Source organism: Leopardus geoffroyi, chromosome C1 (assembly GCF_018350155.1).
Source record: "Leopardus geoffroyi isolate Oge1 chromosome C1, O.geoffroyi_Oge1_pat1.0, whole genome shotgun sequence".
NCBI classification, from domain to species: Eukaryota; Metazoa; Chordata; class Mammalia; order Carnivora; family Felidae; genus Leopardus; species Leopardus geoffroyi.
Genome location: NC_059328.1, coordinates 37,236,026 through 37,257,073, shown reverse-complemented (window position 1 = coordinate 37,257,073; position 21,048 = coordinate 37,236,026). Strand labels below are relative to the sequence as shown.

General features: G+C 49.0%; 1 protein-coding gene and 1 pseudogene across 5 annotated transcripts in view; one reads left to right on the top strand and one right to left on the bottom strand.

The window, feature by feature from the left end:
* The first annotated feature begins 1,539 nt into the window (after positions 1-1,539).
* LOC123596793 lies at positions 1,540-6,471 on the top strand (annotated as a pseudogene).
* Positions 6,472-9,065: 2,594 nt separating this feature from the next.
* LOC123597830 (cytochrome P450 4B1) overlaps positions 9,066-21,048 on the bottom strand; it is a 61,393-nt gene continuing 49,410 nt past the window's right edge. For 2 of the 5 annotated variants that reach the window (XM_045477244.1, XM_045477240.1), the window contains exons 2-12: positions 16,707-16,848; positions 16,481-16,525; positions 15,810-15,937; positions 14,881-15,005; positions 14,413-14,564; positions 14,153-14,259; positions 13,260-13,450; positions 10,935-11,068; positions 10,072-10,136; positions 9,889-9,971; positions 9,066-9,460 (exon numbers count right to left, since the gene is read on the bottom strand). In XM_045477244.1, the coding sequence (XP_045333200.1) occupies positions 9,277-9,460; positions 9,889-9,971; positions 10,072-10,136; positions 10,935-11,068; positions 13,260-13,450; positions 14,153-14,259; positions 14,413-14,564; positions 14,881-15,005; positions 15,810-15,937; positions 16,481-16,525; positions 16,707-16,848 (1,356 nt within the window). In that variant the 3' untranslated portion in view covers positions 9,066-9,276. The other 3 variants (XM_045477245.1, XM_045477243.1, XM_045477242.1) reach the window with 3 other exon arrangements.

The window sequence follows — 21,048 nt, the reverse complement described above, 5'->3', positions numbered from 1 at the left end:
CCTGGTATGCTAAAAGATGGTTAGTGCCATAACTTACTCCTACATCAGACTACAAGAGATCATGATTAATTATGTAACAAATATGTCTGAGAAATAATCATTTTAGAAATACTTACTTGCCATATGGCTCCAAATAGCCCCAAACACATCCACTTTAGAAAGTGAAGACATCTCATCAGAATATTTGCAGAGACAGAAAGAGAGTCTAGCCTTGTCAACATGGGCCTTCTGGAGGAGTAGAGGATTAATATGTCCCACCACCACAGGACAAATGGGAGGACTTCATCAGACAGAATTCATATGTGGAGATCTTTGAGCATGTCTCCTTGATGACCTTGGACACCATTATGAAGTGCGCCTTCAGCTACCAAGGCAGCCACCAAGCAGACAGATCAGTGTAATCTTCAGCTACCAGGTCCTATTTCCTACCAACTGGCATGGACTTATCCTGAGAGGTAGGTAGGGCAGCTTAGGTGTTTTCTACCACAAACAGCCACATTATGCAGAGAGCACCAGGCCACAATCAAATTCGGCCCACACCAAAGTTAATTAGGCACAGATCCCTGATCCCTGCCATAGGGAAAAACCTGGCTACCATCACACAAATGGGCTGATGGTCTTGAGTGCATAAGACAGAAAAGGAAAATGCCTCGGGTTGCCTGTCCCACTGATTGAGGAACTCTCCACCCACAGCCCAATCCACTCCAGGGCCGACGTCTCCCTCACACAGGCCCTTCTGCATCCTCCCCATTCAGGATCTCCAGTCCTACATTCAGGCCATTCAAGACCTGAGCAATCTGGGTTTTTTTTCCCTGAGTGTGGAATGCTCTCTACCAGAATGACATCATTTACAGGCTGACCCCTGAAGGCCGCTGGAACCACCAGGCCTGCCAGCTTGCCCATCAACACTCAGGTTGGACCCTGACCCCTGGGCAGCTCCACTCCTTCACTGGACACATCCCAAAGGAACTGGCCCCAAACACTCAGGCAGACCCCTGTCTCCTCTCTGCTACTCCAGGGGCTGGGACAGACTTACACTGGGTACCCCCTGGTGCAGGTGTTAGGATGCCAGTGCTGTGCAGGAGCTGACACGTGTCAGCACATGGGTGAAGGTTGGGTGAGACCCCCTGCCAGCAGCATTCAAGCAGAGTCTCTACAGGCTGTGCTGTTGAGAGGCGACCCAACCCACAAGCACATGGTGCCACAGCTCTCACCCTGACATGCACACCCATTACCACTTTCCTCCTGATCCAGCTGGAACCCAGGCTGGGATACAGGCAGCAAGTGGGCCAAGGGAGGTGGCTGTGTCTGGGAACTTAGAGCTCTCAGCTCTGCCTGGGAACACCGTTCTGGGACAGACCGAGTGATCAAGCTAAAGAAGGCTCAGCTGCAGGAGAAGGGAGAGCTGGAGAAGGTCAGGAGCAAGAGGCACTTGGACTTCCTGGACATCCTCCGATTTCCCAAAGTGAGTGTGAGCAGGGGAGGCATGAGGCTTTGCACACAAGCTTGGAGGAGGGAGGCAAACCCTGCTGTGTCTCCATGTCTTCCCAGATGGAGGATGGGAGCAGCATGCCTGACAAGGACCTCTGTGCTGAAGTGGACACGTTCATGTTTGGGGGCCATGACACCACAGCCAGTGGCATCTCCTGGATCCTCTATGCCCTGGCCACACACCATGAGCATCCACAGCAGTGCCGGGAAGAGGTCCAGAGCCTTCTGGGAGATGAGCACACTGGTGAGTGCTCATGAGATGGGAGACCCCTGCTCACTCATTTAGAGAATTCCCTGCTTGCCAGCATCTTGCCTGTCCTTCAGGATAGCTTTGTTTCAGGGACCACCTAGACCAGATGCCCTACACCACCATGTGCATCAAGGAGGCACTGCGACTCTATCCGCCAGTTCCAGGCATTGGAAGAGAGCTCAGCAAGCCCATCAGCTTCCCTGATGGACGGTCCTTGCGCAAAGGTATGAGCATCACCACACTCACTAAATAAGAACACACGGGAAGTCAGAAATCTATACACCCCAAGGCAGTTCCTGAAAGTCTTTGAGACTAGTTTCCACCTCAAAATCAATGCTTCCTTTGCAGTTTGGGTGAGGTATATGATGTGCTTTGCACAGAGTTTAAATCCAGCAGAAACTCAATAAACAAATGGCAGCCTCTGAATGTGGCTTTGGGTTTTGCCCTAATATTCTAATTCCCTGAGATGTGAATGCTTGAAAGACAACCAGGTGGAGTAAGGGGATATGTTATCTTTCCTTTTGGGGTCTAGGTTACTGAGAGACATTAAAAAATTCACTGTCATGGCTCAGATGGTCCAGGATCTGGAGAGCCCTCAGGCGGGTGGCAGAGAGAAGCTGAAGATCATACCTGAGATCCCAGCCATGGTTGGAGGCCAACATTCGGCTCACCACTGATCTGAATCCCAGCCCTGCCACATTCTAATTGTGTGGTCATAAGCAAGTAGCTTAGCTTCTTGAGGCTCAGGTGCCTCATGTGAACAATGGAGATATGAGCACCTTCATTGGACGGTTGTTGTGAGGATGGATAAGTTCATGCATATTCCCCAAAGGCTCATAGACTGTACTTGACAAATGTGAGTTGTCTGTCACTTTAGTTCCTCCAGAACATAAGCCTCCAGTTCTCTCCTGCTTCTCAACCTGTTCTGGTTATCTAGTAATATGTTCACATATGCTTTGCCATGTAAGCCCCACCTCTCTTGCCACACAATCAATCCACTTGGAGTGATGAGAAGTGGCTCTCATTGTGTACGCACATGGCTCCTCATGGCATGAGTATGACCAGTCTTTTGTCTTCTGTCCCACAGGATTCTTACTCATGCTCTCTTTTTATTGCCTTCACCACAACCCAAAGGTGTGGCCAAACCCAGAGGTATGATGGCCTGGGTAGGAGGGAATGGGATGATCTCTCCAGACACATCCATCTTCCCCATCCCACCTCTGGGTAGTCTGTGTGGTGGTTGGTTGATAGGAAGGAGAGACTTGACCACACCTGTCCTGTCCCTGGTGTTCCCTCTGCAGGTGTTTGACCCTTCACAGTATGCACCAGGTTCTGCTCGACACAGTCATTCTTTTCCTGCCCTTCTCAGGAGGATCAAGGTGAGGTGCTTGAACATGGATGGGGGTGTTCTAGGCATATATTTGATGTTTATGACCTGTTCTGTTCATCTGTGATGTCTGCAGTTACCGGCCTTTTATGATTGTGTGTTGGGAAAAGGTGTGTGTCTCTGTGTTCAAAGGAAAGGTGGCAATCACAACCTGCCATGATGTCTTTGACCCATGCTCTTACCCAATAGCCAACTATAATTCAGTATCATGGTGTTCCAAAGTTTAGTGTATTCCAGTGCTTTCCTCACTTTAGGAGGATGATTTCTCATAATCAGAATATTTCAGATGTTTGATTTTCTCAATTATTACTAATTTCTAAAGATGCTTTTCTCTCATCCTATATTGTGAGTCCAGCCCACTGCTTTTTGTACCTAATTCACTGATCTGTCACTCACTGTATCAATGCTATTTGCCTGGGTTTGGATTTCCCATGGATTCCTGTTACCAATGGTCAAGTCATATACATGATTGGTTTGAGTAGTCATTTGAACAATGTCTCACATCAATACCTGTCTTCTCTATTTTTGCAATCTAATCCAACAAAATGTTTACTGTGCATTAATATTCACATAACCATGACAACTTTTCCAGCTAGCAAAATTCCTTATGCGAATGGGATTTATATATCTTAGTCCCAGAATCTATATAGTCAACATTGGCCAAAAGCACAAAATTGAGGACAATCAACTGCTTTTGAGAGAAAACCCACTAATTTGTACATGACACTTTGTATATGGCATTTGCAAAGTTCCTGGTGTGTAAAACATAAAGCAGACTTGAAGTGGCTGTGGAGCTGGATGACTATTCTCCAGAGTGGCTGCTCTGAAATCCTCCAGTGCTGTTGAAATGGTCCTCTAAATAGTAACCTCCATAAACCTTGTAAATATTTACTAGAAACAAGTTATTTTCTGAATACATAAATCTGTGAGTTCTTCAAATAGTGAATCCACTTTCACAGAATAAGCTTTAAGCAAACTACTCTTCCAGATACTCACTGTAGGATTTGAGCCTAGACATTGGTGCAAGTCATATGGCTGCCAGTAGAGACAGGAGAGGGATAGACAGCTCCAGCCTAGCTCACACCTAATAGTTACTCATATTTCATTTCATTCCATTCAGGGTTTTTTTCAGTTCAATAAACATCATTCAGTTATAAGACTACTAATTAAGCCTATCTATGCATGCCAAGTCCTCTTCTAGGAGTTGGAAACACAGAGAAAGATACTGCCCTTGCCTCTAAGAGTTCACAGTCAATAGATAAATGTCTCCACTCAAAGAGACATCATTCATTCATTCATTCATTATTCTTTCACTCCATCATTTACTAACTGAACACACAGTAGGACATTCTGTGTACCTGGAACTGTCCTATTATGGAAGGTGATGGGTCCCTGAGTAAAAAACACTAGTGTGACTTCATGGTCTGTGAATACAGATGTGCTGCCAGCAGCAGAGGTGAGGGTGAACTTTCATTGCCCTTAACCTTGAGCATGTGGCAGGTAGAGGTAGAAGGAGGGTATTCTCAGGGATCTCGTCAGCAGGAGCTGAGCTGGAAGATGGAGCTGGATAGATGACAGGTGAGTGAGGCAACAAGCAGGAGAGGGTTTTCATGCCAGCTGAGGCACAGGGACATGTCCTAGCTGTGATGGAGAGCCTGGGAGGGTCTGAACTGGGCTGAGGTTTCAGGACAGGAAGGAAAGGCAGGAGACAGGAAAGCTTGGGTGAGGAGCCTGAGGGATAGCAGGCTTTATCAAGTACAATTAATATCTACAGCAGCTGGTTGAAAGAGGGGTCAAGGGGATGACAGGAGTCTAGACCCAAACTGGGTGGCAGATGGTGTAGCAGGTTGAGCATCGCTAAGGCTTTGCCCCTCCAGGATGTTTCCCTGTTTCCATTCTGACTTCCTTACACAATTCCACCTTGTCCTTTCTCTGAGGATCTGGGTCCCTATAGCTCCCCAGATGGTTAAGGCCTGAAGTGTGTCCCAGCCTATCCCCTATGGTACCCTATGCTGGCTTTCCCTTTATGAAATCAGAAATGGCTTATGGAGAGAGCAAATAACTTGATTAACTGTTGTAGTGATCACTTGACTTGCCTGGGCGGCTCAGGGGGCTGACCCCCTTGTAAGAGGATTTCAGGCCTGTTGACAGCAGAGGTAAGAAAAGGAGCTAGCCCTGGAAGACTGTAGGCTTTGTCAAAGGTCAGAGGTAGAGTGTGAAGCAAGGCTTGGGTCAAGATGTGTGTGTATCCTATAGGAAAGGGATCGGGGCCGGGTCCATGCAGGAGGGCCCTGCATGTGCTGTTCCCAGCAAGGGGACTGAGGCCACTTTGCATTCCCTTTTCCCTCCCTGACCCAGGAACTGCATCAGGAAGCAGTTTGCCATGAATGAGATGAAGGTGGCGGTGGCCCTGACCCTGCTCCGCTTTGAGCTGGTGCCAGATCCTTCCAGGGTCCCTGTTCCCTGGCCAAGAATTGTGTTGAGGTCCAAGAATGGGATCCACCTGCATCTCAGGAAGCTGCTCTAACCCCTGTGCAGACAAGGATGAGTCCTGAGGCCCTCCTGCCTGCCATCCTGTCTTCCTGTCCGTCTCCCTGTCTCCTGTCTTCTGTCCCCCTCCAGCCTCCCTGATAGCCTCCTCTTGCCATCAGAGTGTCTGACCTTCTCTGTCTCACCCTTTGCCAGGTTTCCTATTTACTCATCTTTTACCTTTTTCCTATCTACGTGAATCCCTGCCTGCCCACTTAACCCAATGCCTGCTTGTCCCCCACCTTGCTTTCCTCTGCATGTCTTTCTCCTTTTGTACCTGTTTGGTTGTCCCTATACTATTTTTTTCTGGCTGCCAAAATAATTTACCATAGCCTTAGTGACCTATAATAATATCAATTTGTTCTCTTACAGTTCTGGAATTGAAATTCTAAAATTGATTTTGCTGGAAAATGGCCAAGAAGTTGGTACAGTCACACTACCTCCAGGCTTTAAGAGAGAATCCCCCTCTGCCTGTTCCAGCCTCTAGCTGCATTCCTTGTAATCTTTGGCTTCTGGAGCCTCCTCTATATTCAAATTCAGCAGTATCTTTCAATGTCTTTCTGCTTCTGTATTCATATCACCTTCTCTTCCATAAAGGCTTTTGTGATTGTATAGCCCTGCTCGGATAAAACAGACCTATCTCAGGTTCCAGGACATGGACTTGGGGAACCATCATTCACCCTGCTTAGTTTCTGTGTGATTGCTATTGGTCCATGCTCCCAGCTCTTTCCTGTGTGTTACCTGCATTCTTGTTTGTCATTATTCACATACCCTCTTCTTTTTTCCTCCCTGGAATAAAGTTCTTAATGTTGTATGGAGTGTGTGTCTTCCCTTGGAAGTAGATGAAGAAAAGAGAGAGAAGGGGGAGAAAGACAGAGGAGACAAGGAAGTGGGGTCATATCTGCTCTGTGATGCCAGAACCCCAGGAGGGCCGGATGTGTCCCATTGCATCAGGCCATGGAGTGGTTGGCTATCTAGGAAGTACTGATAGGAGCCCATGTGGGCCAAAGAATTGGCCAGTGGCAAAGGATGTGACACCGACCCCAAGCAGCAAATTGAAGGTGGCATCTCTCCCACAGGACAACCCCCTTGGCAGTCCCTTGCATCTCTGGTCTGCCACCCTGAGTGGGAGGGACTTTTTCAACCCTGCCCCATTATGTGACTGCTTGGGTGTTTGTCCTCCTGACCCTGGGCCCTGTTCCCAGGTCCTCCTTTGCCCTCCTCCACCTCTCTCAAACCAGCCCCCATTCTTTCCTTGGTTCTAAACACAGATCTCCCTCCTATCCCACCCCCTGCCATTCCTAGCCAGACCCCTGAATGCCATAGACAGACTTCCTTGCAGACCTCTGCCTATGGTGTGATGCTACATTCTGTCTCCCTGAAGGGCCTTCTTCCCCAGTTGGTGCTTGTAGCCAGGACCTCCCTTTCTGTCCCCTGGCTTCCTAGATCACTGGGCTAGTTCAGCCCTGCTTTGAGAAGGGACAGAGTGGATGCTTGGTGTTTGACTAGGGGTTGGGGCAGGAAAGTAAGCTGGGAAGGCACTGGACAGGAAGTCTGGAAGGTTCCCTGGCATCAGGTGGTGCAGAAGGGGAGGGGCTGAGGCTCAGAGAGTACAAGAAATGGGAGCTTGGAATTCTGGGTGGCCAGCCATGGACACATGCTCTGACCACAGGATTATACTGAGGTTAATGATTGTGACCAAGAAGTAAGCCTGCTGCCTCTAGGCAAAAGAAGAAACCCAGGCTGAGTTCACACTCATATGCACAATCCCCATGCCACATACCTGTATAGCCACACCTGTGTGCACTCCTCACACACTCTATACTCTACCCCATACACGTGCATACAAATGCCAGGGGTCATAGGAAGCCACTGGGTGTTTGGAGGGCTAGAAAGATTAAGTGGAGTTCATCTTTGGTGCCCACTGTTCTGCAGCCTCGGTCCTCCCTTGCCACATGGAGCTTTCCCCTTCTGTCAAGCTTGGAGCTCTCAGCTCTGTTTCCCACAGACATACACTCTCAGAACAAGAGAATCAATACACCTATGAGTCTTGGTCACGAGGGTCCAAAGCCAGAAGGCCTCATCTCAAGATTTTTTCTGATGGGCATCTTGGCAGTTTCCTTCTCTTAACATTGAAGTAGGATAAGGGCTGCCTCCAGTCCTTCCTCATAGGTTTCCTGACAAACCAAACAGATAAGGGAAGCAGACAAGTCTTAGACTTGGGTGCCACCCATGGGCCAGAGGTGATTATGACCTCTGAGTTCTGCTCTCTGGTGATGGCTACCTCTACTTGCATAGAGAAAGGTCTGTCCACAAGCAGGACAGAGAGGGAAGTTGGTGGCATGGATGACACCCTAGCTGAGGTCTCAGCTCAGGTGGGTAAGGAGGTCTGGGTCTTGACAAGGCTTTGCAGGAGTGAGCAGGTGGCCCATAGCCAAACTTCCAGGGCTGTGGCCTTCTTTTAAGAAGGGGAAGCATCAATAGCAGGAAGGTTGTGTCTCTATATGGTACATCTTCAGGGCAACATGGAGACATCCCCAAGTCCCAGGGCTAGAATTCCCCTCTCTTATCCATCCCCTCCATCTCCAGTGTCCTCCCTTCCACTGTTGTCTAATTCCTGGATTGGAACTCAATAGTGGCCTTAGAACTTGAACCCTGGTGATATATGTAACCCCACCCATCAGGCAGCTGCTGCAGGGAATACTGAAGAAGAATTTCTAATTCATCATGGGGCCCCCCAGTCTGAGGCCCTCCCCTAAAGCCATTCTTTGTACCTTTGTACCTCACCTGCCTCAAGGTTTGATTTAAGCACTGTCTCTTCCAGGAAGCCCCCCTCTTTAATGCCACTCTACCGCTTTCTCCAGCAAAAGCCTGAACACTCAGAGTACTGGGTGACTGTGACACAGATGCTGACAATGGCTGGAGTGCTACAGAAACCTGTCTCAGGAGGGGCAGAAGATACACTTGGGAAACCATGTTCCATATTCCTTGATTCCAGTGGTAGTTGCCTGGGAATTTCCTTTAGAAATTCATTTCCTTGTACATTTTTTGTTTAGGTAATTTTTCCTTATGTCTGTTATATTACACACACACACACACACACACACACACACACACACACACAGAGATGCACACACGCGCACACACACACACACAGTTAAGCAGAGAAATACATCTCAGTGAGGGGGAAAGTCCCCAAAGCCATCCCTCTTTCATGTGGAGTAGGTGAGTGCTGGATCAGAATCATGAATCCCAAGACAAAGCTTCCATTGTATTCACTGCATCATCAGGGCTGGCATGTAAGTTTCTGCTACATTCTAGAAAGATTGTCAATTATAGGAGATAAAGGGAGATCCTAGAAGCAAGTATGTGCTCATCATATGTTTGTTGAATGAATGAGGTTTAGAATACACACATAATAAACATTTATTGACACACATGCTTACATGTCACTGCCCTCCAGGTGACTGTTTATGTGGGTGCCTGCTCCCCTTCTAAACTGTAAGCCTCCCAAAGACAGGGAGCCATAGCTATTCTATGATCTAGCTTGGGAGATTCTATGATCCAGCCCAAGGAGAGGCCACAGTCTGGGCTGTCTGGGGCCCTACCCTAGGCAAAGCTACTTCCCAGAGGCCAGGTGCAGAGGCTTCAGGCGGAGGTGGATTCCATTCTTGGAGCGCAGGATTAGCTGGGGCATCTTGATGGGGGGCTGCAAGGGGTCCAGGGCGAACTCAAAGCGGAGCAAGCAGAGGGCCGTGACCACCTTCATCTCATTCATGGCAAACTGCTGCCCGATGCAGTTCCTACCGTGAGCACCACAAGGTGGCATCAGACTATGGTGTGTCAAGAGTGAGAAAGTCCAAAACTCTTAGTGGCCAACAAAAGCCAATAACTATTTGTGGATGGATAACTGGCTGATCAATTGATTGACTTGGACACAGGCAACAGATCTTGGGGGCACAGTGAGGGTCCCAGACCGAGTAGATTCACATTGGGAGTTCTGGTTTGGGGGCTTCTCTTGGAATGACTCAGCCAGCCCACCACCTGCCAGGAACATGAATATGCTAATGGAAAGAAGAAAGTCCCTGGAACTTACTCTGCTTTAGGATCACCCAAAACCCAGTGGCAGCTCCCTTATTACAGAATTCCCCAAAATGATGCTTTACCCACAACATCTTCCATTCTCCCCTCCCCAGTCCTGAGGGCCTGGGGACATTGGTCCTCTCCTTACCTGGGCCCAGCAGAGAAGGGCATGAAAGCAAAGGGGTGGCGTGTGGCCACATTCTCAGGAGTAAAGCGCAGAGGGTCAAAGACCTAAGAGGACAAGCCTTGTTTAAATATCTGCCAGGTGCTGGAGAGGGTGACCTCCATAGCCTCCCACCCCATCTGACCTCCAGGCCCAGGGATGGGGTACCTCAGAGTCAGACCACACTGAGCTGTTCCTGTGGAGGGCATAGATGTGCAGAGAGATCAGGCTGCCTGTGGGCAGAGCAGAGGCTTGGTAGCTAGGTGGTCCTCAGAGAGCCATGCCCACCTCCTCACAGGGCCAGAATCCCCTAGTATTCTTCTAACTGGGCACGAGCCCCCGCCTGAGCACTGCCAGTGATGAAGGGTTCATCACCACGTTCAAGACATAAAAGTGCTTTTGATGATCATATCTACTTCCTCCAGTCCCAGCACTGGACACAAGCACCTGACACAGACATTGTGGAATGGAGAGAGGAAAAAGGAGGACTGAACCCACCTTATCATGAGATAGGACAGGCAAGGACTATTACAACACTTTCTACTTTCAAATAATTGATGCTTGAGGGAAGTTACTATTCATAACCTTATGCTATCAATAGTAACACCTACCATTCATCAGGTGCATGTTGTGTGCCAGATACAGAGTTAAACCCTCCTTACGAAGCTACTACATACAGCTGCACAGGTTGTGGAATGCACATCATCATTGTCTATGTGAATGGTGCTTCCTGAAGTTGTTCAGAACACAACCTACATAGTGGTACATGACATCCCTGATGAATACTGTCTCTTTAACCTTGACAACAACCTTGTAAGGCAAATACTCTTCTTGCCCCTGCTTTACAGAAGAGGAAACAGAGGCTCGAGGTAGAGATTTATCCATACATTATAGAACCAGGATTTGGACCAAGGCCAAACACAAAGCTTGAGCTCTTCCCCATTGGTGGAAAGATTTGGTCAAAGTGAGAGAGAGTGTCAGAGAAGCATCCACAAGGACTCCAGTTCCATCCCCAATCCATTCCATCTCACCTGCAGGTAGAGAGCGGCCATCCACAAAGTTGACAGGCTTGCTGAGCTGGCGGTACACCTGGGGCACAGGTGGGTAGAGGCGAAGGCTCTCCTTGATGCACATGGTCAAGTAGGTCATCTTCCCCAGATCATCCCTACCAGCAATACAACCAAGCTTTCTGGGGATGGGAAGCAATGGAGTTCCACAGGAAGGCAGTCTCCAGCCCCACCTTTCCACTTTAACCACCATCACACATCCAACAGGGAGAGGGACATAAATGCTTCAAGTGTCTACACCAGACTGGAATGGGGTAGCCACTTGGACCCAGGGGTTCTGGCTCCACTTTTCCTTTTTTTCTTTTTTTTTTTTTCTGATTCCACTTTTCTCCATCCCTCCCTCATTGCTGCTAGAAAAGGAAGGCACAGAACCCTAGAGTTGTATGTGTATCCAGCCATCAAAGACAGTCACTCCTGTGTCTCTGAAGGCCCCGCAAAAGCCCCATAAAGGACAATTCTTTAGGTTCCACTTGGTTTCCCCTGTGGAGCTGAGGTGGAAGAAAACAAGGGCTGATAAACTTTGGTTGAATGAAGAAATAAATGCATAAACTATGACAAGCTCAGTTCAAAAACAAAAATTGTATTTCTCTTTTCCTCTTTTTTACCAGGAAGCTCACACACAAATGTGGTCCAACCATGATCACTATGCAGCACCTTATTAGAGAGCCCCAAACCCTAAGGATTTTTTTTTTTTGGCCAGGTCCTCATTTTTTTTTAGATATACTTGACTTTGTTAAAACCAGGAACTTGTATTCATCAAGAGATACCTTAGAGGAGATGAAATGGCAGGTTACACACCGGGATAAGGTATTTTCAATTAACATTAACAAAGTATTATATACCAGTAATAATTTTTTCATTTGTGTTTTATTACTTGTATTGAATAAGTGTCCTGTAAGTTGCTTCAAGTTCTAACTGAAATGAAGTGAAAATAAAATAAATAAATATTTTAACTCCCTGCCTCCAAGCCGTGTTCATGTTGTTATACCACCTAAATGCCTGTTTTTTTCTTCCTTTGCCTGAGTGTCACCCCTCCTTAGAAAGCCAACTCAAGGGGCATCTGGGTGGCTCAATCAGTTAAGCCTCTGACTCTTGATTTTGGCTCAGGTCATGATCTCACAGTTCATGGGTTTGAGCCCTGCATTGGATTCTCTCTTTCCTTCTCTCTCTGCCCCTCCCCTGCTTGTTCTTGTTCTCTCTCTCTCTCCCTCTCTCTCTGTCTCCCTCTCCCTCTCCCTCTCTCAATAAATAAATTAATTTAAAAAAAAAGAAAGTCAGTCCAAGCCCCACTCCTTCTGATTCCTCTGCTCTCAACTTGGGCCACTCAATCTTACTCCATTCTGTGTTTTCTCTCTAGCTTTTGGTTATTTGGTTCAACTTTCTAAAAACCTCCTAATGGCAACAACTTGGCTCCTTTTCCTTCTCTTCCCAGCTGCACCCCCAGAAGCACCTGGCACATGGCTGGACACCTTGGGAGGTTTTCCAACATCTGGCTGGTAAAAGTATATAGTGGAGACATTAAATCTCAGATCCTGAAATATAGGTCAGTCTCCTTCCGGTGAATCTAAAGTCTCTCCCACTGACGGAGCATTTGCTGTGCTATGCTGTGTGCCTAACCCCATGTTGGAGGTAGCACAGGAGCCAGAGAGAAAGTTAAGGTGGCTGACAGAAGGCCAAGGCCTGAAGGGGAGGAGGGAGGGAGAGAGGGGCCTGTGGGAGAATCCCAGAGATGACCTGCAAAGAGGTCAGCATCTGTCAGTGTCATGTCAATGAGTTCAAATTTGAATCAAGAAACAGAGAACAATTGAAAGATTTTAGGTGGTGGGGTTTGGGAAACAGGCTTTTCTCTTTCACCAGAGGAGTCTAGAGGCTGCACATAACCATCCAAAGGCAGGTGGGAGGGATGTGGTCAGCTCCCCAGGGTCTGGCTGTATCCATCCTCAGTTCCCTCCTATCTCCCGGGAGCTGGCCCCCACTGTTCCATCCAGCACCCCAGAAGGGTAGTCAGGTTCTGCCAGCAGAGGCAGTCAGTACACCAAAAATCGGCCTCCTGGTGGCAACTCAACCTGAAAAAAGCTGCACTATGGGAGAAGGAGCTGAGGGATGTGTCTGGAGAGGTCCCACCCTGAAAGCCACAGCACTGGAAGGAACAGGACAATGGCCACCACCCTCACCTAGTTTCCAGGATGGCCCCCCTGCATCATCTGAAGATGACACCAGACAGCATAGGCTCAACTTATTGCTGGGACAGGGAAGCAAGACACTGTGCTCAGCCACAGCCTCACTCACCACTGGAAGGAGTCCCGGTCCCCAAGGATCTCGCAGACCTCCTCCCGACAACGACTCTGGTGCTCCGGGTACAGGGCCATGCAATAGAGAAACCAGGAGATGCCACTGGTGGTGGTGTCATGGCCTTCAAACATGAATGTGTCCACTTCAGCCCGCAGTTCTGCATCGGACAACTTGATCCCACTTTCATCCTAGGTTAGGGAAGGCATGATGGGACAGCTCAACGTATTTCAGATAGGTATCAAGAAGACATCATAACAGCTGTCAAATGAAGGTCCAAGGGAGAGAAGGAAAACTCCTTTTCAGACTGGGAGTTGAGACCTTCCCCCAGATTCCTATCCCAGGCATGGTTTGGATGCCTCCTACTCCAGGAAACCTTCCCTGATCCCTCTGCCCAAGTGACCTTACCCAGCCCTGACAGTCAATTCTGCTCAGAATGCCACCTGGCAGAGGAAGAGATCTTTGTCACTGTCCACCTCCTGTCTCCTCCACTAGACTATAAGTGTCTGGATGCAAGGCCAGGTCTTTCTCATCTTCCGCACAAGAACTAACCCAGGGTAGGGGTTAGTGAGTTTGTAGAGTGGATGAATAAAGGAAGGAAGAAAGGAAGGAAAGGAAGGAAGGAAAGACTCTTCAGAGTCTTAGAAGGCTAGAATTGGTCTTTAGGACTTCTAACATATGACTCAGGCTTCCTGCTACTACATCTCTCCCCACTGCCACAGCTTCCCATCTATGAGTTTTTTCTGATGTGTGTCATAAGACAAGGAGCAGGTCATATTTGCTGGGGAAAGAGAAGGAAAGTGCTTACCAGCCCCTGCTGCTGTCCAAGGGAGGGGCTTGACCCCTCTGGTACAAGTTCTCGGGTGGGGGTGGCCCACTGTACACTCACTCACCCGAGCCCCCAGAAGAATATCTAGGAAGTCCAGATGCCTCCGGTTCTGGATCTTCTCCTGCTCTTTCTCATCCTGCAGGGCTGCCTTTCGTTCCCTGATGACCTGGTCTGGGCCAGGAGCAGAGAGTGTCACTGCCTGGGGACCCATTCTCTGCCTGAAGGGGGGCTGAAATTCTGCAATGGCAGAGGTCCCAGATGGGCCTAGAGGAGCTAGACTGGACCCTTGGCTTCCTGTGGTTGGGCCCTGTGGGAAATGCCCACCTGTGTGGTCGTGGGCTTCCTGGCAGGCCCGTAGGAAGCGTCGGCCGTGTGGGGTGAGCCAGTAGATGAAGTCATTATGGTACTGGAAGGACTCGATGCGCTGCTGCATCAGCAGAGTGAGGTCGCTGACCGCCAGGTAGTAGCTATTGTCCCTACACAGTAGAAGAGTGGGCAGGAGTGCTCAGACTGTGACCCACAGAGTTGCCTGGGACAATTCCATTCCAGAATCCAGCCCCAACCACATGCTTCTCACCCTTCCTCTCCCTGCCATTAAGCCTCTCCACCAAAGGAAGAATCTGTCTTCTAACTTTGGGCAAGGCCCAGTTGCCTCCACCTATGCCCAAGCTGGGGCTTCCTAGGGCAGGACCCTATGTCCTCTCAAACCAGGGCCCTAGAGTCCTGCCAACACTCCACACTGAGCTGGCCTGGGTAGATAGAGACTGTGGTCAGCCCCAAGTACCCCCGGACCTGTGACTGAGACCGCTGTTTCCTTTGCCAAAGGTGCACTTCATGAGTGAGTCCAGTGCCATGTGGCCCACATCACAGAAGATGTCAAAGCTCTTATCCTCACGAGCCTTTTCTTCCCACTTGTCCTGGAGGCCAGAAATGGAAGGTAATGTCAGGGGGTCAGCTGGGCACCCCTACCCCTGTCCTCCAGGACGCACAGTCTATCCTCTCTCCCATGAACCAAGTCTCTGGCCTGGCCTCCATCCTGCTGGAATGTAGGGGTGCAGGGCAGTTAGGGGCTTCAGGCTAGGGTAGGACCAGGAGGCAGCACATACAGACACTGAGCCAAAGAGCCTACATAAAGGGAAAAGGAGGGCTGAGAGGTGGGGAGCTCCTCAGCACAGCCTGTGTATAAGTCAGGCCTGCAGTGATGCTAGCGAGGAGTTTCCTACAAGGGGAAAGACTAGCCCGGGTAACTTCTAGGGATTACCCATCCCTGAGAGTCAGAGCCTGATCCCTGATCTTTGGCATCCCTTTCAGAGATGAGTTGCTAATGACATTATTTTAGATAGTTGTGGTAGGCAGAGAATGAGAAGGAAGCACTTTCCAGATATGAAAGACCTTCCTAATATTCTCAGATATAGGCATCCCTCCAGTCTGCTACAGGAGGATCCCTACTGGGGCCTCACAGAAGCCCTTTGTTCTAGGAAGAGGGATGCCTGGATTTCCCAGTGGAGACAGGGCCAGAGCTGCCCAACTACTTGGAGCCTCAGCACTTGATCGGAACCCAGCACACAGCAGGTATCAGGCACAGCAGGGCTTGGCACTGCTATTATAGGCAGTAAGGCCTTTGGGGTCTTAGCAATTCTCCTCATGGCCCTGCCCCAGGGAAGCTTGGGGGTGGGGAGGAGGCAGCCATAGCCTCCAGGAGCCTGGCACTGGGACCTCACCAGCATGGCGTGCGTGGAATTGTTGAACACAGCCACGTAGGGTTTCAGCACGTCATAGTGGAAGCCAGGTGTGAGCAGCTTGCGGTGTTCATACCACTTGGGCCCATGGAGGACCAGCAGGCCTTTCCCTGGGTAAAAGATGGCAGAGGGGAAGCTGGTCATCTACAAGATCCTGTCCCACACCTGGCAGCTTGGGGCTCCCACCCCAGTCCTCCTTACCCAGACTCCTGTCCCAACAGCTCTGCTTTCTAGCCACCCAGTGTTTGCAGCCTCTGATGAAACCAGCTTGGCCCTACCATCACTCCCTCCTCAGGCTTTTGCCCAGCCAGCACTACCAATAAAATCTCCTAGGATCCCACTCCAGGGCCACCTATTCCAGGAAGCTGTTTCTCAGACTCATGTATTTTCCAAAGCCCTTGCTATGCCTGTCCATGGAAGAGGACATACCCAGCAGGAGAAGATGCCCGAGCCCCACTTCCCCAGCCAGCTAGGAGCTATCCTGCCTCTTCCCCTGTGTCCCCACTGAGCAGCTGAGCTTGGGAGGGGCACTTGGGAGCCAGGTGTTCCCATGGATGAGATAAGACTGAGTGGGCACAGGACAGAGAGGGATGGGACAGGGAAGGATCCTGGTAACCCAGCACTAAGGTCAGAGAAAGCAAGTGCCCACTCACCAATCCACTGGAGGAAGAAATCATACACGTCCGCAGCCTTGGGATCTGCAGGAGAGAGAAGATCGGGTCATGCAAAAACTAGGAGATACCCGAAAGAGGCTTATTAATCAATAGGATGTGGACCTCAGCTGCCCAGACGTAAGGTGCAGACCCCAGGATTCCTCCCCACTTGGAGCTCTGAGCCCTTTGCTCTCAGGAAACCCCACCCTCTCCTGGGAGGCCTCACCTCCTCGGCTATACACAGCCTTGGCATAATCAGGCTCATAGATGTTCAGGAAGCCAAGGAACTGTCCAAGCCAGAGTGGGTGGGCGTAAGGGAACTGGTGGGCCCAGGACACCACCTTGTCCAGGCTCCCTGTCTTCTGGATCTGAAATAGTTAAAGAAGAGCAAAACATTCAGGGAACACTATCACCAGCCAGGCCTTAAGTCCCTGGGCAGGAAGAGAGGAGGCTGCCCAGAGAGACCCTTGGAGCATCCTCCCCTCCTCCTGCATTCCTCTGCCAGCCAGTCACAGTCCTATATATCTCTGGGCTCGGTCCCCTCTCCAGTCCCAGAGCCACTGCTGTAAGTCTAAGCACACTCTTACTATACATGGTTTAGCTTAACAATCCCAAACTAGCCAATCTGGTGCCTGTCACCAACACTCTGTCTATACTGCTCACAAAAAGAAAATGCTTTTGAGCATTAAACTTTTTCATAGTTTAGAAAGATAGTTTAGAAAGATAATACCAGCTTGGTGTGCAATGCAGAAGTCTGCTTGATTCTGCCCCTGCTATGTCATTCAACACATTTGTATTGAGGTCCTACTATAGGCAGGGCACTGTCTAGACGTCCCAGGGGATGGGACAGACATGGTTCTGCCCTTTCATTCTATGGGGAACACTGATAATATTCCAGTAAACAACAAGTAGAATGAATACAGACAGTAGTAAGTGTAACAAGGGAACAAACACAGTCTTATGAGAAAGACTAACAGTGCTATGAGAACAGACTAATCTGCTTAGACAGGTAGATCCAGGATGGCCTCTTGTTGGAGAGGCTACTCAAGGTGAAAACCAAAGGATAACAAGGAGCCAGCAGTGCAAAGAGTAAGGAAGGAACACTCCCAGTAGAGCAAACAGCAAGCACAAATGCTCTGGGGCAGGGGGAATGTGGTGTCTTCCAGGAGCTGCCCCTCGGTGGGACACTGGCCTGAGATGAGGTTGGAGAGGTTATCTAGAGGGTGGTGTGTGCTCTTTGGGGGATTTTCTAGCTACATCTACTCACCCAGATGTGCTTTATATAAATGTACTTTTCTGAAACCTGCCTTTTTCATTTAACATATTTTGTCCTTCTTTTCAAACTCATGCATTTAACTGTCCCACAATATTTTTTGCTATTTCAATTATATTGTATTCCACTATAGTGATGTACTATTATGTATTTACCCATTTTCCCCTATTCAGAGGCAGTCTTTCAGAGATATACTTAAAACCCTTCAGTGGCCTGCCCATGGGTCTCAGAATAAAGTTTGAGCTCCAGAGTTTGTGAGGAGGTATAGTTATAGCTAATTGGGGAGCTGGAATGTGAACTAAGGAAAGCTGACTTCACAGCCTGAAATCTTTGGAGCTTGGAAGATCTGGGCTTGATATTGATTTCCCTATTTTTAGATGTGTGAACTTGGGCAATATCTTTAGGCTTTCTGACTCTTACTCTTCTCATCTGTAAAATGGGAATGATAACTTACCTTACAGGATTTTTTTGGTATTAATTAAATCATGCAGGGCATGTGTTATTTGTTGAGGTCATGTGGCATTTAAAGCCCTTAACTGATATATGGAAGGACCCGGCACTGGATCCTGCACAAGGTAAGCCCTCGACTTGTAGTTACCTCCCCTTCAAGCCTATCTTTCCCCAAGATCTTCCTCCTCCCTGCATCTCCTGCCATATCCTACTCCCAAACACCCCAAACTACACTAAAGAATTCATTCTGAACATGCCCTACGATACTTCCACCCATGGATAAAGGATTAATCCTTGTCCCGAGTCACATGGGAAGTTGAGCTTGAGTTACACCCTCCATCTCCATTCCCTTGGAAACCTGGTAACCGCCTGTGGCGTTCTCTGTTAGTGTCCACTCTGCTTTCTGGGACCACAGGCTCCCACTGCCCAGGAACGTCCTGGGATTGGAAAGTGGGGGCCAGATTCCCCAGACTGGCTCCTCTCTAGGGTGGACATCCTTAGGGGTCCATGGGTGCTCTAGTCTCAGTCCTCCCCCACCCCACCTCTTGGTCACTACCTCTCCCCACAAGACTGGGCAGCACTAAGCGTGTGCATAAACCCTAACCAGTATCAAGGACACCAAAACTGTATATTCAAAGCTAAAAGATTAGAAATATCTACCAAGAAGAACTAACAACAATTGAGATGAGGCAGCATCTCTGAAATAACCATAAAAAATCAGTTTAAGAAAATGGATTAGATTTACACAAACTCCATGGGGCTAAGCACAGAGTCATAAGGAGATTGGAGGGGTATGTAATGGTCCACGGGGTAGAGAGGCAATTTCCCCCCCACCCTAGTGACAAATAGGTGACTTCATTCTCTATCCTCCTTTTCAGAGACAAGTGTACTACCACAAATGTACATGTGAACACATGTGAATGGCTGTGAACACACAACTCAGAAGAGACCCTTGGCTCAACAGAAGGAGCAGAGGGACTTTGGGTGAGATTCACATGGGTCACCATGACTCTTCCAGCCACCACATATTGGCTAAGAAGTGATGGTGAGCCTTGCCCAAAGTCACACAATCCTCAAGTCCAGGTCTTTCAGTTCCAAAGCCTGTGCTATGCCTCCAATACCTCCCTGTCTTCAGCACCGAGGATGAGCTCCAGCCCCAGGAATGACCAGGTTGGAAGGGCAACACAGGGAAGCATCCAAACACCTAAGAAGACAGGAGGACAGGGGCCCAAGAAGTGCCCAAGTCATGGGGATGCAGACATTGGCCCCCACCCTATACGAGCAGTTTTGCTGCCCCAAATTGGGTCCCCCAGGGATTCATTCACACATTCAACAAGTGGGCATGGAGTACCCACTCTCTCTCTTTTTAAAAAAATGTTTAATGTTTATTTATTTTCGAGAGACAGAGTGCGAGTGGGGGAGGGGCAGAGAGAGAGGGAGACACAGAATGTGAAGCAGGCTCCAGGCTCTGAGCTATCAGCACAGAGCCTGACGCGGGGCTCGAACTCACGGACCGTGAGATCATGACCTGAGCTGAAGTCGGACGCTTAACCGACTAAGCCACCCAGGCACCCCGAGTACCCACTCTCAATGCTAAACAACAGGGATAGTCCCTGGGGGAACAGTAGTGAGCAAAGCAAAGCTCTGACTTCTCCAAACTCACATGCCAAGTGGGGAGAAAGGAAATAAACAGGAATCAAATGCATTAGCAATATAATTTCAGATAGCAGTAACTCTAGGAAGAAAAAAAAGCAAGCTAAGGAGCAAGGCTCCTACTGTAGACAGCGGCTTAGGATGGTCAGGGAAGTCCTCTCTTAGGGGACATTTGAGCAGAGATCAGCAGAAGCACCTTCTAGAAAGCCTCATAGCATTGGGCCACTATCTACTTCTCAAAAGCTGCTTTCCTCAGTTGTCCCCTTCATCCCTCTGCTCCTTGCTCCCAGAAAATTAGCTTTGCTCTATTTCATAAAGGAAACAGAAGCCATCAGATAAGAGGGCCCTAAAACCACAAGACCTGAAGAACTATCTGCTCTGCACCAGCTTCCCTCCTGTTCCAGTAGAGGAGGTGCCCAGGGCCTTCAACCCTCCCTTTGGGCACCTCACCCATCAATCACCCCCTCACTCTCCCACATCACAGACCCCATCCTCTATTGGCTCCTCCCACCTGCATTTAAAACATGCTCAAGTCTCTCTCACTTACAAAACAAAACAAAACCTCCATGGATTCTGCTTCCTCCTCTAGCTAACACCCCCATTTTCCTTCTCCTTTCATAACTTCTCAAAAGAGTTTTCTGGATGTTTCCACTTCCTCCCTCTTCAGCCCTCATCTCTCCAACACTGCTGTTGCTAATGTGACCAACACCCTTCTTGTGGGTGAGCCCAGTGGATTTCCAGCTGCTGTGACACAGTCGATTCCCTCCTCTTTCTTGAACTCTGTCCTGGATGTCTTCCCACCTCTCCCGATGCACCCTCTTGGTAGCTCCTCATCCATTATTTATCAATCGAAGAGTGAGGCTCCCCCTAGATCCAGTCCTGGGCCTCTTCCCATGCTGCACCTTCTCCCTGGAGGCTCTCACCTACTCCCATGACTTCCTTTGCCATCTATCTGAGACTACAAAATTGACAGCTCATCCCAGCTTATCTTTCTCCTAATCTCCAGAAACATGACCAGCCATCCCCTGGAAATCTCTGCATGACACCCCCTAGGCCCTCAGACCCAGCATTTTCAAACATGAACACAATATCTGCCCTCTTCACATACCTAGGAATGGAATCACCATCTGCCCTGATACCAGCCAGAAACATGGAATGAAGTCCTCCCCCCTAATTTATAGTAATACAAAAG